Consider the following 15,737-nt stretch of genomic DNA (forward strand, 5'->3'; position numbering starts at 1 on the left):
CATAAGGTAGAACCAAGAGAACCTCTGGAAGCCTGGTACCTACAATGGTGACAAAAGAGAGACCCTGTCAAGCAAAGAACAAGATAAGGGTCAACATCTAATACTGTCTTTGACATCACATGTACATGCATTTTTGGTTTCAGACTGTTCATGCACACACGAATATGTACAAACACACATTACAATGCAAATATACACAAGATTTTAAAAGAAAATGATATACTTTAGAAGGTTCAAGTATAAATGAAAAATTTTGAAGATTTCTAGTTTTCATGAAATTGGAATCTTTGGAGAGTACATATTTTGAATGACCTAATTTTTGTTTGTCCATTCAAAAATTTACACTTCCTCACCTCCTCCAGTTCCCTTCCTGCTCCACCATCCATCCTCCTCCCTCTCCCTCCCACCTTAAGAGAGGACAGGGAACCTTGCCCTGTGGGAAGTCCAAGGCCCTTCCCCCTACATCCTGGCCTAGGAAGCTTTGCATCCAAAAAGACTAGAGTCCCAAAACGCCAGTACATGCAGTAGAATCAAATCCCAGTGCCTTTATCAATGACTTCTCAGTCAGCCCCCATTGTCAACCTCATTCAGAGTCCAGTTTGATCACATGCTCTTTCAGTCCAGGTTCAGCTGGATTTGGTAAACTCCCATTAGAACAGAAATCTGCCTGCTTCTGCATCCTGAGTGCTGGGATTAAAGATGTGTGCCACCTCTGCCTGGCTTTAGCTTTTTTTCCTTACTGTCACTTGAAGGAAGCACCTGATGAACACAGACCTTTAACAATGCTCTACAATTGTTTATGGGACAATGACAAATGTAATCCATTTTCTTGAGAACTTGGGTTGCTATTTTAACTGTGTAAATATGTGTTAGATTTGTTTATGCCGCAGAACATTACTTTAACCATATAATGCTGTGTTACATTTGTTTATGCAGCACTTGTTTAATTATGTAAAGATGTGTTACCTTTGTTTAGGCTGCATTTGTTTAATTATGTAAAGACGTGTTGCCTTTGTTTCACATCACCTGCCTTAGGCACCTGATTGGTCCAATAAAGAGCAGAACAATGAAAAGCTAGGTAGAGAAAGGATAGGTGGGGCTGTTGAGCAGAGAGAATTAAGTAGGAGGAGAAATCTAGGCAAAAGAAAAGGCGAAGAGAACTAGGAAGAAAGAGCGTGACAAGCCCAGGGTTAGAAGCCAGAGCTGCAAACCAGACACAGTAAAGACCATACAGAAAGAAACGAAGGTAAAAAAGGCCTGTGGGAAAATGTAGATGAAGAAAAACAGGTCAAAATAACCTATAAGAGATAGTGCGACAAGCATAAACCAAGACCAAGTATTCATTACTAGTAATGAGTCTCCACGTTTTGATTTGAGAACTGGTTGGTGACCTCAAAACTGAAAGACTGGTACACTTGGCCTATAGAGCACTGTTGTAGGAGGCCACTTGTTTGTTCCCAGCTACTCAGCCCCAAAATAATCACACAGAAGCCATATTATTTGCAATACTGTTTGGCCAAAAGATTAAGCTTATTTCTGGCTAACTCGTACCTTAAATTAACTCATCTCCATTAATCTGTCTATCACCACGAGGCTGTGGCTTATGGGGAAAGTTCTGGCATCTGTCTCAGGTAGGGCTTCATGGCTTCTTTTGACTCAGCCTTTTTCCTCCTAGCATTCAGTTAAGTTTTCACTGCCTATCTCTACTCTGCCCTATCAGGCCAAGGCAGTTATTTCATTAACCAATAAAAACAACACATAGACAGAAGGACCTCCTACCCCAGGGCACACCTTTAATACGAGTGTGCAGGAGGCAGAGGTAAGAGGATCTCTATGAGTTGGAGATTAACTTGGTCTACATAGCAAGTTCAAGACCAGCCAAAGCTATATGTAGTGAAACCCTGTCTATGACAATGAATTCCTAAAATAGTAAAATATTGAATATCAGGATACATGTAGTTCTAATCTGATAAATTTGACAAAATGGGCAAACAAATTAGTATAATCTCAAGTCAGCATCTCTTGTCTTTTATCCTCTCTCTTCTCCCCTCTCTTCCCCTCCCCTTCACCACTCTCCTTTTCTTCTCCATACCTTCTTTTATTGTCTGACTGAACTGATAGGCTATTTACAAGAAAGCAGTCTAACTGAACCTCATTTGTAATTTTAAAGAAATCAACAAATTCCTTAAATAAAAAAATAAAGAAAGAAAAAGAAAAACCAATCAACAGGTGAAAGAAGCGATTCAGGACTTGAAAACCAAAATAGAGACAATAAAGTAAACACTGAGGGAATTCTGGAAATGGGAAATATGGGAAAATGATCAGGAACCACAAACACAAGCATAAACAGCAGAATACAATGGATGAAAGAGAGAATATCAACCATTGAAAATACAATAGAGGAAACAGACACCAATCAAAGAAAACATTAAATCTAACAAAAGTTTAACAAAAATATCCAGGAAATATGGGATACCATAAAAAGACTAAACCTAAGAATAATAGGGATAGAAGTCCAACTAAGAAACACAAAAAATAGATTCAACAAAATCATAGAAGAAAACTTTCCCAACCCAAAGAAAGATTATGCATATGAAGATACAAAAAACTTACATAACAACAAATAGACTTGGTCAGAAAAAGTCCCCTCATCACATAATACCCTGCCCTCTCTTAGGACTGGAGGGGGGTGGGGGAGGGTGACTGGGGGAGCAGGAGGGAAATGGGAAAAGGGGAGGAAGTGGAAATTTTAAATAGTATTATTTATAAAGCAATAAAAAAGTCAAAAAATTTATTTTAAAGGATAAAAAATGAAATCTTGGAGTGGTAGTGACACACACATTTAATCCCAGCACTCAGGAGACAGAGGTAGGTGGCAGGTGCATCACTGAATTTGAGGCCAGCCTGATTTACACAGGGAGTTCCAGGACAGCCATAACTACACAGAGAAACCCTGTCTCAAAAATAAATAAATAAATAGTAAATAAAAAATAAACAAATCTACTTAGGAGTTGTATGCAATTGTGTATATCCTCCACTTAATCATCTGCCTGGCAAAATAATATCTGTGTGGATTCTAGTGATAAGTTACTTTCACATCATTTCTTACTCTAAGGTTAGTTTGAATTTTTTTTTTAGATTTTTAATCAGAATGCAATTACATCACTTCCACTTCCTCTTTCCTCCCTCCAGAATGTCTCATGTTTCCTCCAACCATTCAATCCCTCCCATACTCCCTCATGTTCTCTTGAATTGATGGCTTTTTTCTTTTTAAATATATATACATATATATTAATATATGTGCATTAAAATTTAAATGTAAAAAACCACTAAACATATAGAATAAAGAAAGAATATTAAGAGCTGCAAATTAAGACCATGTAACATATAAAGGCAGACCTATCAGAATTACACCTGACTTTTCAATGAAAACAATGAAAGCCAGAAGGTCCTGGTCAAGCATTATACAGACATTAAGAGGCCATGGATGCTTTTCCCAGCTACTGTACCCAGCAAAACTTCCCATCACCATAGACAGACAAACAAGATAATCCATGATAGAGCTAGGTTTAACCAATTCCTAGCCATAAACCCATCCCTACACAAAGCACTAGAAGGAAAATTCCAACCCAAGGAAGTTAGCTACATCCACAGAACACAGACAAAAGATGATCTCACAGCAGCAAATACCAAAGAAGGGGAAAACACATATAATAACATCACCAACATTGAAAACTAAAATAACAGGAACTAGAAATCACTGGTCATTAATATTCCTTATAAATGGTCTCAACTCGCCTATAAAAAGACACAGGCTAACAGATTGGATACAAAAACAGAATCCATTTTTCTGCTGCATACAAGTAACAAACCTCAACTTCAGAGACAGACATCATCACAGAGTAAAGGCTTGAGAAAAAAATTTCCAATCAAATAGACCTAAGAAACAACCTGGTATAGCTATCTTAATATCTAAGAAAACAGACTTTGAACTGAAATAAATCAAAAGAGGCAAAGAAAGACATTTCATATTTTTCAAAAAAAAAATTCAGACTAATCTTGCTCATGAACATTGCTGCAAAAATATTCAACAAAATACTGGCAAAATGAATTTAAGAACACATCAGAAACATCACTAATCTATGGCCAAATATAAGGGCTTCCTCATAAGTAAAAGAAACACTACTAAAGCTTAAATCACACATTAAACCACACATACTAGTGGTGGGATACATCAACACCCCACTCTCACCACTAGACAGGTGTGCCCGGCAGAAACTTAATAGCGAAATAAGTGAACTAACAGTTGTTATGACTCAAACGGACTTACAGACATCTATAGAACATTCCATCCAAACATAAAAGACTATACTTTCTTTTCAGCACCTCATAGAACCTTCTCAAAAATTGACCACATACCTCAGCAGATACAAAAAATGGAATTTGTATCTTATTGAATTACCATGTCTTAAAATTAAAATTCAGCAGCAATATTAATTTCAGAAAGCCCACAAAATATTTAAACAATGCTCACCATTGAGTTAAGGAAGAAATTAAAGACTTCCTAAAATTCAATGAAAATGACCACACAACATACTCAAATTTGTGGGACACAATGAAAGCAGTGTTAAGAGGAAAATTTGTATTACTAAATGTCTACATAAAGAAGCTGGGAAAATACCACACTAGTGAGTTAACAGAACATCTGAAAATGCTCGAACAAAGAGAAACAAATTCACCAAGGAGGACTAGATGGCAGAAAATAATCAAATTGACAGCTGAAATCAACAAAATAGAAACCAAGAAAACAATACAAAGAATCAATGGGACAAAGAATTGGTTCTTCAAGAAAATCAACAAAATAGACAAACCTTTTTCCAAGCTAACCAAAAGGTAGAGAGATAATTTCCAAATTAACAAAAGGATAAATGAAAAGGGGACATAAAATGGAGGAAATCCAGAGAATCCTCAGGTCATATTTTGAAAACCTGTATTCCAGAAAATTGAAACACTTAAAGGAAATGGACAATTTTCTGGATAAATATCACTTACCAAAATCAAATTAAGACCAGAGCAGCACATTCAATAGACTCCTAGCTGTGAAATAAATAGAAACAGCCATCAAATGTCTCCCAACAAAGATAAGCCTACGACCAGATAGTTTCATTGCAAAATTCTACAAGATTTTCAAAGAAGAACTAATACCAATACTCATTAGGATTACTATCACAATTTTTAAAAGGTCTCTTCAATGGCTTCCTGTCTAGGCTGTTACTTTGGGGGGGGGGTAATGGGAGTAGTAGTTGTCACAGAAGTTTTCTTTTACCCTCTTTCTTAACTGTGTGTCTGCAGTCAACACGATTGCAAATGTAGCTTTTGTGGTCTTTGTAGAGATCAGGAGCATGAAGCACAGACATCCACATGGTTTCTAGCTTCAGTACATGCCATGGACCTCAGCTTGGTCTCAAGTGGCAATAGAGGCCAAGGACATCAAAATGGCCTCTAGAACAATAAAGGACATGGGCATCAATATGGACCCTGGCTGTAACCTGGTGCTGAGAGATCCACATGAATTTAAGAGGCAACAAGACCACAGCCTTCCACATGGCCTACAGTAGTAACTCAGCCAATGGACATCAACATTACTTAAGGTGGCAGATAAATGGTCAGCATGAGATTGTAATCACAAAATACCATTGCCTCCATGCACCCTCCCTAACCCTCCTTAAGTCTAAAATACAGTGCCCTAGACTTAACCGGTCACCCATGCCTGATGTTACAGTCAACATCTAGGCTTCCAACAGGTCCTGATCTACAACCCCTTCATTATCACATTTGGCCTTACATATTTCTTAATGTTGTTGGTGTTATTCACAGAGTAAAAGAATATCAGTGAATTGAACATTCATTTTATCTATATAATTACCCTTTGTTGAGGCCTCCAGGAAAGTTTATGACAAGCATTCCCAATACAGTACATTAAAAAACCTGTATACTAATAGATTTAATTTTCATATGCTTTCATATATGAAGCTCTGTTTCTACCACATGAGTACTTGGGCATAATACTGCTTTTACTGTTATTTTAAGATCATGCAACTTCAAATGAGGATAGATTTTTTTTGCCTGTTTTTGATGCTGTACCATTTTAATTGAGATCTTCCTTCAGACTGGGAAAAACTTTACCAGATGTTAAAAAAGATGTTAATATTCATAATATATACAAAGCTAAAACAATTGAAATTCAAAGGAATATATAATCCAATAAGTACATGGATGAATGAGTTGAGAAGGCGATTCTCAAGGTACTTAGAACCAATGGCAAAGAAATAAATTAAAATGTATTTTCCCCATATATCACCGCATTTGTTTTTATTTTCTTGGTATTAATTATTTTGACTGAGGTGAGAGGAAATCTTAATGTAATTTTTGTTGACAGTTTCTTGATGCATACAAATAAAGTTTTTTGTATGTATATACCAACATCATGCCAGTATTCACATTGCTATATCATTGAAGGCCATTCTTATATTTAGTCTTAGGATCTAACAGAAACATATTAGAATCTATCCTACTCAAAGGAATATAAAGAATCAGTGCAATCACTATAAGAAAACCAAAGAAATTCTTCAAAGAGCTAGAAAAATTAATATTAAAAACTACAGAGGCTACCCTACAAAACTACGTGCCCAAATCACCTTGAACAAAAAGGACAACTCAAGAGATATACCACCTGTGCTCAAAATATCATGAGGTATTTTGTCATACAGAAGCTATTCAGTTTCATAAGGTTCCATTTATTAGTTGATGTTCTTAGTGCCTATACTACCATGCTATACTGTTTGAAAAATCTTTTCCTGTGCCAACGAATTCAAGACTCCACTTTCTCTTCTATTACATTTAGGGTATCTTGTCTTATGTCTAGGGTCTTGGATGCTGAGTTTTGTTCAGGGTTATAACTGTAGATCTATTTGGATTCTTCTACATGTAGTTGCCCAATTTGGTCAGCACTCTTTATTGAAGATGCAGTATTTTTTTCTGGTATGAAGTATTTTATTTCCTTTCCAAAATCAGATGTCCACAGTTATGTGGATTTATGTGTTGGTCTTTAATTCAATTCTATTGATCAACCTGTGTTTTATGCCAATATCACACTGTTTTTATCATGATAACTCTATTGTACAATTTGAGATTGGGGATGGTGTTCAGGATTGTTTAAGGATCCTGGGATTTTATTTCGATGTGAAGCTGGAAAAGGTCTTTTTAAATTTTGTGAAGAATTAGGTTAGAATTTCAATGGGGATTGCATTGTATAAGTAGATTGTTTTTGGTAGGATGACTATATTCGCTGAATGAGGACAGGAGATTTTACAACTTCTAAAGCCTTCTCAACTTTTTGTTGCTTCTTGTTGTTGATGATATCCAGTTTTAACTCATGGTTGTCAGGTAAGATTCAGGGTGTTATTTAAACTTCTGTTTGTTTGTTGATACTTGCTTTGTGTCTAAGTATGTGGTCACTTTTGGAGAATGTTTCATGAGCTGCTGAGAAAATATATATTCTTTTAGATTTTTACAAATGTTCTATAAATATCATTTAGGATCATTTCAGTGTATGATGTCAGTTCTTATATTTCTCTGATTAGTTTTTATCGATTGTCAAGAAATTGGTTTTTAAGTCACCAACTAACATTGTGGGAAGAGAAAGATGTAGTTTTATCTCTAGTAATATTTCTTTTAAGAAGTTAGTGACCTTGTGTTTAGTGTGCAGACTTGGTTGAACTTTCTTTTAATGAGTAAGTAGTATCCTTCTTTATCTTCTGAACAGTTTTAATTTGACTACTCTTTTGAGCCATGTTTAAATATCTATACTGGTTTGCTTCTTCTGCCTATTTGCTTATAATATCTTTTTTCAAAATTTTACCATGAGGTGATGACCAACTTTCATGGTAATATGCATTTCTTGGCTGTAGTAACAAGATGAAACCTGTTTTTGCATTAATTCTGTTAGCCTATGTGTTTTTATTAGGGAACTGAGATCATTAATGTTAGAGTCATCAGTGAGTGAGTAGCCTCTACTGATTTCGGTTATTTTGTTGTGATTGTGTTGGTTATTCCCACTCTTTTAGTGTCCTGGTGTGAGACCATTTTTTATTGCTTTATTTTGTTTGGATGTAGTTAATCTCTTAAAAGTGAACTTTTCCTGTTAAAGTATGGTTGTTAAATAGATTCTGCTCAAATTTGGTTTTATTGTAGAATGATTTTCTTTCTCCATCTATTTTGATTGATTTTTTTTCCTGGTTATAATAGTCTGGGCCAGTAATTGTGGTCTCTGTAGAACAATCATCCAGGACCTTCTTTATTGTTAGAGCTTCTATTGATAAGACAAATGTTATTTTAATGGGTTTGCTTCTCTGTGTTACTTTGTCCTTTCCCCTTGTAAAGTTTCATATGCTTTGTTCTGTACATTTAGTGTGCATTTGATCACTATGTTCCATGGAGGATTTCTTTCTCTGTTCTTTGTTTTTCATTCTTTTACTTTGACAGGATTATCAATCTTCAGGTTGTGGTTATTTTCTTCTCTGAATTTTTTGAGCTTTATCTGAGTATCTTCTCTTTCATGCATTCTTATTATTTGCAGATTTTGTCTTTTCATAGTGTCCCACATTTTCTAGATGTTGTGTGCCTGGACTTCTGTGGATTTAATATTTTCTTTGACTGAGGTGCCAATTTCTTGCTCCTTCCCTTCAGCTCCTATGGTTTTGTTCCATTTCTTGTATTTTATTGGTGAACCTTACCACTGAGATTTTTGCTTGAATTCCCAAATTTTAATTTTCAGTTTTTTTCTTATATTAGGTTTTGTTTAGTGATCCTATTTATTTGTTAAATTCTACTCTTATTATGATTTTTGTTATTTTAACCTATCTTTGTGTTTTCACAGACTTTATCAAGCAATTTATTCATGTACTCTTCAAGATCCTTGAACATCTTTACTCTTTTGAGTTCCTTGTCTTGTGCTTTATATTTATATTATATTTCTCAGGGCCCACAATATGGTTTCTGGATTTTGATGGAGGCATATTATTAATATTTGTGCTTTGGGGCTAGTGCCTATGCATTTCAAATTAGTATAATTGAGTAGAATGTGGGGTTTTACATTTAATCTTATCTTTGTAGGTTGGATGTTCTTTTCCTCATCTTCTGTTGTCTTCTCTTTATCTTAGGAAGGTATGGTTGTAGTAGGTTTCCCTGTTGAGAATGCTTTTTCAGGTCAGATGAAGGCATAGTGAAATAGGTGGGGAAGGAAGAATGGATAGGTGAGCATCATAAAAATGCCAAGGGGATCCAGTCCACTGTGTGAGGTGAGGTGTCCAGGAAGTTGCAGGTACGGTGGGAGGAAGGCTTTCTGAAAGTAAACTACAGTAAGACAAAAAGTTATCTGGAGAGACAGGGATGAAATGGCTATGAAATAAGAATGCTGCATCGTACCAAGAACTGGACTTTGGTAAATGGAGTTGAGGTAATACAATGGGTTCCTGCACAGAACTTCTTGCAGCACTGTGTGTGGGGAAAGAACCATCAAAATAGAGGACAGAAAGAACAGTGGGAGTCATCAGCCTAATTCCTAGCCTGATGTCACCTCTAAGGATCCCAAATTGAAAGTCTGTCTAGGTACTAGGGTTGACAAAAAAATGAGGATGGGCTATAACAGAGACTAGAGCTAGAGGGAATGGCTAAGAGGGACAGACAATAGAGAGAAGAAATGTGCATCTTGACAATCTTGACATTTATATAAGTAAGTGGGTTTTTTTTTTTGTTTGTTTGTTTTTTTTGTATTTGGGCTTGTTTACTTTTAATTTACCGAAATCATTGTGTGTATGGTTCTGGAACTTTTATTAGTTTATTAAAACTTGTGTTCCTTGTGGGTTCAAATGGGTTTTCTACCTTTGGTTTCATGGAAGTACCTAAACTTGTATGTATGAGGTAAGTTAACACAAATTTTCAGGCAGTGAATATGAAGAATGGTGAAGACTGAATGAACTATATATACCTGGATAGTTGCTGCACTTCTTTAGATATTCTATATGTTGATGGGTGCTCAAGAAGAGTTTAATTTGGATTTTGTTTCTATACTAATCATTGTCAGTGAAATACGAACATCAAATTCTTCCAAGGGGGAATAAACTTCCTTGTGCCTCTGGTAAAATCTGGAGTACTAGAAAATCTTGATAGTGTTACTGTGCTATTCACATTCTTTTTCAAGTCGTGTCTGTGTACCACACAGTTGGTATATTCCTCTGATGCTATTACTTGTCTGTGTTGCTCACATGACACATTTTTTTTCCCCAGTCATGGAATTTGTACTTGATTCCCCTTGTTTAGTCTGCATTTCAGAAAGACCTCAGTGTCCAGACCTGAAGGCTAAATCTTGTATTGTTTTGATGAATTTCTTGGAGAAAATTAAGCTTCTTTCTCTCTCCTTTTGGTATTTTTTTAAATTTCTATCAGTCTCTGTGGTAGCATCCTACTTTTGAGTAGACAACAGATAAATAACCCAATCTCTCTGTTCCTGTTTCTCCTTATGAGAACATTTGGTTGGGACCAGAGGACTTGAGGATTCCCTTCCTTATTTGAAAAGGCAAAGTTCTTCTCCTGTGCATGTCCAAAGGGACAAACAATACAACATGAGAGGAAGGGAAATTCAACACCATTCTTCCTTAGAGTAAGTCTACTACTACCAGATACCTTCTTAATTGCTACAAACTCTGCTAAATTGGGATGAGCTATCTCTCTTTCCTAAGGTTTGTGAGGTTTCTCAGAGTATACACTTGCCTCCACTTGCCTTTGAAGAGGTCCAAATTTTTTTCTGATGGTTCTTTCCTTGTCTGTGTCTTTTCAAAATGGCATGTGTATGTTCTGTACTGCTTCTTAATACCTTCTAATACTTTGGAATGAATTCACCTGATGACTACAAATTCAGCTCTCTGCTGAAACCCCAAATATTATTTTTACAAAACCTATAGAGCTATTACTTACAGACTGGAATGGAGTTCTCTTTGACTTCCTATAATCTCATTTGAAACACAATTTCCAGAGCTTTCATTGTTTACAGAGCTATCTTTGTTCTCCTGCCTTTAAGTTATGCAAGTCTGGTATCAGAGAACAAGAATAGCAATTCCCACATCCCACACTTTCTATCCCTAAGAATCTCATTTTATTTATGCTTATTATTTAGTATGATGAAGCAGTATGAGAAGACATTTATGGTGAGTATAATGAAATGGTAAACTAGGAATTTACCATTATTCATGTATTGATTATGAGAACAATTTGAGGCTCTTAATGTAAGAAAAAAAGTAATATTTTCTGTCAATTAAATACATGTGGGTTTGCTGGCTTAGGCTTCAGTTGGTTGTTTTTCCTAGTATACCATGATGACACTTTGGGGGGCAAAATTATTCAAAAGCTTCATGAATTTTGACAAGTCTATATCTTAAGAGTGAAAATAGGTTCAACTGTGCTGGAAAGTCACCTTCAGAAATATACATGACTCAGCTTCATCTCAGGAAGTAAGCAGATCCAAAATTTCATTTTTATATGAATCAAATTTAATGCCATAAACGTGGTCCTTCACTCAAGTAAATATTTTTACTACCAGAAATATAAGCTCTGTTCTGCATATCCTGACTTCATTTATAGTGGAATACATTACTTGCTTTCTATTCTTGGAGGGGAATGAATTTATCAGAACAACTCTTTTGTCACTGTAAGCCCTTTAATTCAAGGCCCTTGCATTACTCCTTGAATTCTGATTCTTGGTTGTTCTTCAAGCTCTTACACCACAGTGGATACAAATATGTCTTCCCATACACCTTGATTTCTATTCTCTATTATCTATCTATCATCTATCTATCTATCTATCTATCTATCTATCTATCTATCTATCTATCTATCTATCTTCTATCTTTCTTTCTATTCTTTCTCCCCCCTTTCTCTAATATAATTCTTCAACAAATTTGTAACAAATGACATTATCAATTTGTAAAAACACCACAAAGAAGGAAGCCTGGACATAAAGGAGGTTTGTTCCCCTGTCATATGCCTGAGCATTTATTTTTCCTTGTTTTTTTTTTTTTTTTAATATATTTATTTCAAGAGTGGTATTGCTGGGTCCAGGGGTAGGTTGATCCCAAATTTCCTGAGAAACCACCACACTGATTTCCAAAGTGGTTGCACAAGTTTGCATTCCCACCAGCAATGGATGAGGGTACCCCTTCCTCCACAACCTCTCCAGCAAAGGCTATCATTGGTGTTTTTGATTTTAGCCATTCTGACAGGTGTAAGATGATATCTCAAAGTTGTTTTGATTTGCATTTCTCTGATCGCTAAGGAGGTTGAGCAAGACCTTAAGTGTCTTTTGGCCATTTGAACTTCTTCTGTTGAGAATTCTCTGTTCAGTTCAGTGCCCCATTTTTGAACTGGGTTAATTAGCATTTTAAAGTCTAGTTTCCTGAGTTCTTTATATATTTTGGAGATCAGACCTTTGTCTGTTGCAGGGTTGGTGGAGATATTCTCCCAGTCAGTAGGCTGCCTTTTTGTCTTGGTGACAGTGTCCTTTGCTTTACAGAAGCTTCTCAGTTTCAGGAGGTCCCATTTATTCAATGTTGCCCTTAATGTCTGTGCTGTTGGGGTTATACATAGGAAGCGATCTCCTGTGCCCATGTGTTGTAGGGTACTTCCCATTTTCTCTTCTATCAGGTTCAGTGTGTTCAGATTGATATTGAGGTCTTTGATCCATTTGGACTTGAGTTTTGTACATGGTGATAGATATGGGTCTATTTTCATTCTTCTACAGGTTGACATCCAGTTGTGCCAGCACCATTTGTTGAAGATGCTTTCTTTCTTCCATTGTATACTTTTAGCTCCTTTATCGAAAATGAGGTGTTCATAGGTTTGTGGGTTAAAATCCGGGTCTTCTATACGATTCCATTGGTCGATGGATGCCCTATCATATGACAAAAGCATTTGTTCAACTATGTTCATAGCAGCATTATTTGTAATAGCCAGAACCTGGAAGCAACCTAGATGTCCTTCAATGGAAAAATGGATGAAGAAAGTGTGGAATACATACACATTAGAGTACTACTCTGGGGTAAAAAAAAAATGACTTCTCGAATTTTGCATGCAAATGGATGAAAATAGAAAATACTATCCTGAGTGAGGTAACCCAGACCCAAAAAGAAGATCATGGGATGTTCTCACTCATAATTGGTTTCTAGCCATGGATAGGGGCCGCTGAGCCTATAATTTGTGATCCTAAAGAAGCTAAATAAGAGGTTGAACCCAAGGAAAAACATATAGTTATCCTCCTGGCTATGGGAAGTAGACAAGATTGCCGGGCAAAAAATTGGAATCTTGGGGGTGGGATGGGATGGGGGTAAGGGGAGATGGGGAGAGAAAAGTGTGAAGGAGAGGATGGGGGGAACTTGGGGAAACGGGATGATTAGGGATAAAGGAAGGTTGGATAGGGGAGCAGGGAAGCACATATCTTAGTTAAGGGAGCCACCTAAGGGTTGGCAAGAGACTTGAACCTGGAGTGGCTACCAGGTGCCCAGGGCAATGCCCGAGTTAGTTCCTTGGGCAACTTAGGATAGGGAACCTGAAATGACCCTATCCTATAGCCATACTGATGAATATCTTGCATATCACCATAGAACCTTCATCTAGCGATGGATGGAGATAGAGACAGAGACCCACACTGGAGCACCGGACTGAGCTCCCAAGGTCCTAATGAGGAGCAGAAGGAGGGAGAACATGAACAAGGAAGTCAGGACCATGAGGGGTGCACCCACCTACTGAGACAGTGGGGCCGATCTATTGGGAGCTCACCAAGGTCAGCTGGACTGTGACTGAAAAAGCATGGGATAAAACCGGACTCTCTGAACATGGCGGACAATGAGAGCTGACGAGAGGCCAAGGACATTGGTACGGGGTTTTGATCCTACTTCAGGTTCTGGCTTTGTGGGAGCCTAGACAGTTTGGATGGTCACCTTCCTAGACGTGGATGGAGCGGGGAGGACCTTGGACTTTCCACAGGGCAGGGAACCCTGACTGCTCTTGGAACTGGAGAGGGAGGAGAAGAGGAGTGGGGGGAGGGGAAGAGGGGCGGGAGGAGGGAGAGGGAAATGGGAGGCGGGGAGGAGGCGGAAAATATTTTTTCCATAAAAAAAAAATATTTATTTCAAAGAGCCTTTGGTCTGGTACAAGGCCCCAGGTCTCCACGACATGATAGATGCTGGGCCTCCCCATGACTTCCTGTACAAATGGTGCCACCCTGTGTAGTAGAGATCTTGCATGTTTGGGTGTATGGGTTGGTTCCCTTCATGTGCTCCATCAGATCAAAGATGGGATGGATGTTGTTGCATGTCAAGTCATGACCCTGGGTCTAGGCCTTGGCGGGCCTATATTGTTGGTCCGCCAGACGGGAAAGGGGAAAATGACTCTTTGCAAAGGATGCTTGCAAGTAGACATGTGTGAAATGGGTGCACGGTGTGACTTGTTGGATCATACTGCGGCTTCCATGACAAGATTTTTAATTTTTCCTCTTTTTACATTTTTTCAATTTATTTACTTCCTTTTTCTCTTAAAATTTATTTTATTCGGGGAGGGGAGTACAGGGGCAAAGGGCAGATGTGAAGGGATGGGAATTAAAGGAAACAGGATACATGTAAAGGACTTCTCTCCCCTCCTTCTTTCCTTCCGTGTTGTCTTCTTCTTTCCTTTTCTGTGACATAGAGAAGATGGAATACAATGTTGGAATTCTGGCCACGTCAGTCAACCCTTCGGTGGGTACGTTAGCTTCCTGCACCGGCAGTAACGTTCCCTGCAGAGTTTAGAGTGGCAGCCACAGCGTTAGTCACTGGAGTCTACAGAGTGCACAGGTGCCTGCAGTCTCCACGGATCTATGTCAGATAAGCTATGACTCAGGCCCCGAAGAAAGAACAAGATATCATGGAAGTGGCTCCGGCGCAAGAGGGGGATGGCAAAGACAACAAGGAGATTCAGAAATTCAGTAAACTAACTCCCTATCTGACAACAGTTCCAAGGTCCGTGACAAAGTTTGAAAAGCTCGCAGCAGAGAAAAGGCCCGCTTCTTCAATACCCCTAAAGATATCAGATCCAAAATACATTGCTTCCCTGGAGGGACCATTCGGTTTCGGCCCTCTAGTTTTCCCTGCTTTTCAACGTTTCAACAACATTGACTTCTTCCTGTTTATTTACTGTCTGACGGTTATGGTACACGGTAAGTTGGAGCAGAGTTGCTCTGTTGAGAAGTAGATGAGGCCAACATACTGTGAGAAGGAAAGGGCCCATGAATCAGAATCAGTTAACCCAAACCTCTGCTCTTATCCTCCAGTCCTTGGTAACCTGCTTGGTTTGGGGCACTCTACAGTGAGTACCAGCTTCTGGTCTCCAGATACAGAGCTGATGGGAAGGTAGTAAGTATTGTTGGTTCATGTCATTTGATGACCAGCTTGAGTTCTGGGTTCAATTTCTTGAAGATTAAGATGGAAAACAGCATTGCCATTATGAGGTGGTTTCTGCTCACAATTTTTTTTTGGGGGGGGGGTTATTAGACAGGGTTTCTCTGTGGTTTTGGAGCCTGGCTTGCTCACAATTTTGAAACACTCTGAGAAAGCGTCTTTTGGTCTGGATTTTGTTTCTTCATCTTAGAATTA

At 37.8% G+C, this 15,737-nt stretch overlaps 2 protein-coding genes across 2 annotated transcripts in view; both read left to right on the top strand.

Moving 5' to 3' along the window:
• The window catches only part of LOC130869261 (solute carrier organic anion transporter family member 6C1-like), a 113,985-nt gene extending 99,091 nt beyond the window's left edge, over nucleotides 1–14,894 (top strand). Inside the window, exon 13 of the mRNA XM_057761266.1 lies at nucleotides 14,794–14,894. Coding sequence (XP_057617249.1) covers nucleotides 14,794–14,894 — 101 coding nt within the window. The remainder of the gene's footprint in view (nucleotides 1–14,793) is intronic.
• An 82-nt stretch (nucleotides 14,895–14,976) lies between these two features.
• Nucleotides 14,977–15,737, top strand: part of LOC130869262 (solute carrier organic anion transporter family member 6C1-like) — a 93,037-nt gene continuing 92,276 nt past the window's right edge. Inside the window, exon 1 of the mRNA XM_057761267.1 lies at nucleotides 14,977–15,301. Within this exon, the coding sequence (XP_057617250.1) occupies nucleotides 14,977–15,301 (325 nt within the window). The remainder of the gene's footprint in view (nucleotides 15,302–15,737) is intronic.

This window comes from Chionomys nivalis, chromosome 2 (genome assembly GCF_950005125.1).
Source record: "Chionomys nivalis chromosome 2, mChiNiv1.1, whole genome shotgun sequence".
In the NCBI taxonomy this organism is placed as follows: domain Eukaryota; kingdom Metazoa; phylum Chordata; class Mammalia; order Rodentia; family Cricetidae; genus Chionomys; species Chionomys nivalis.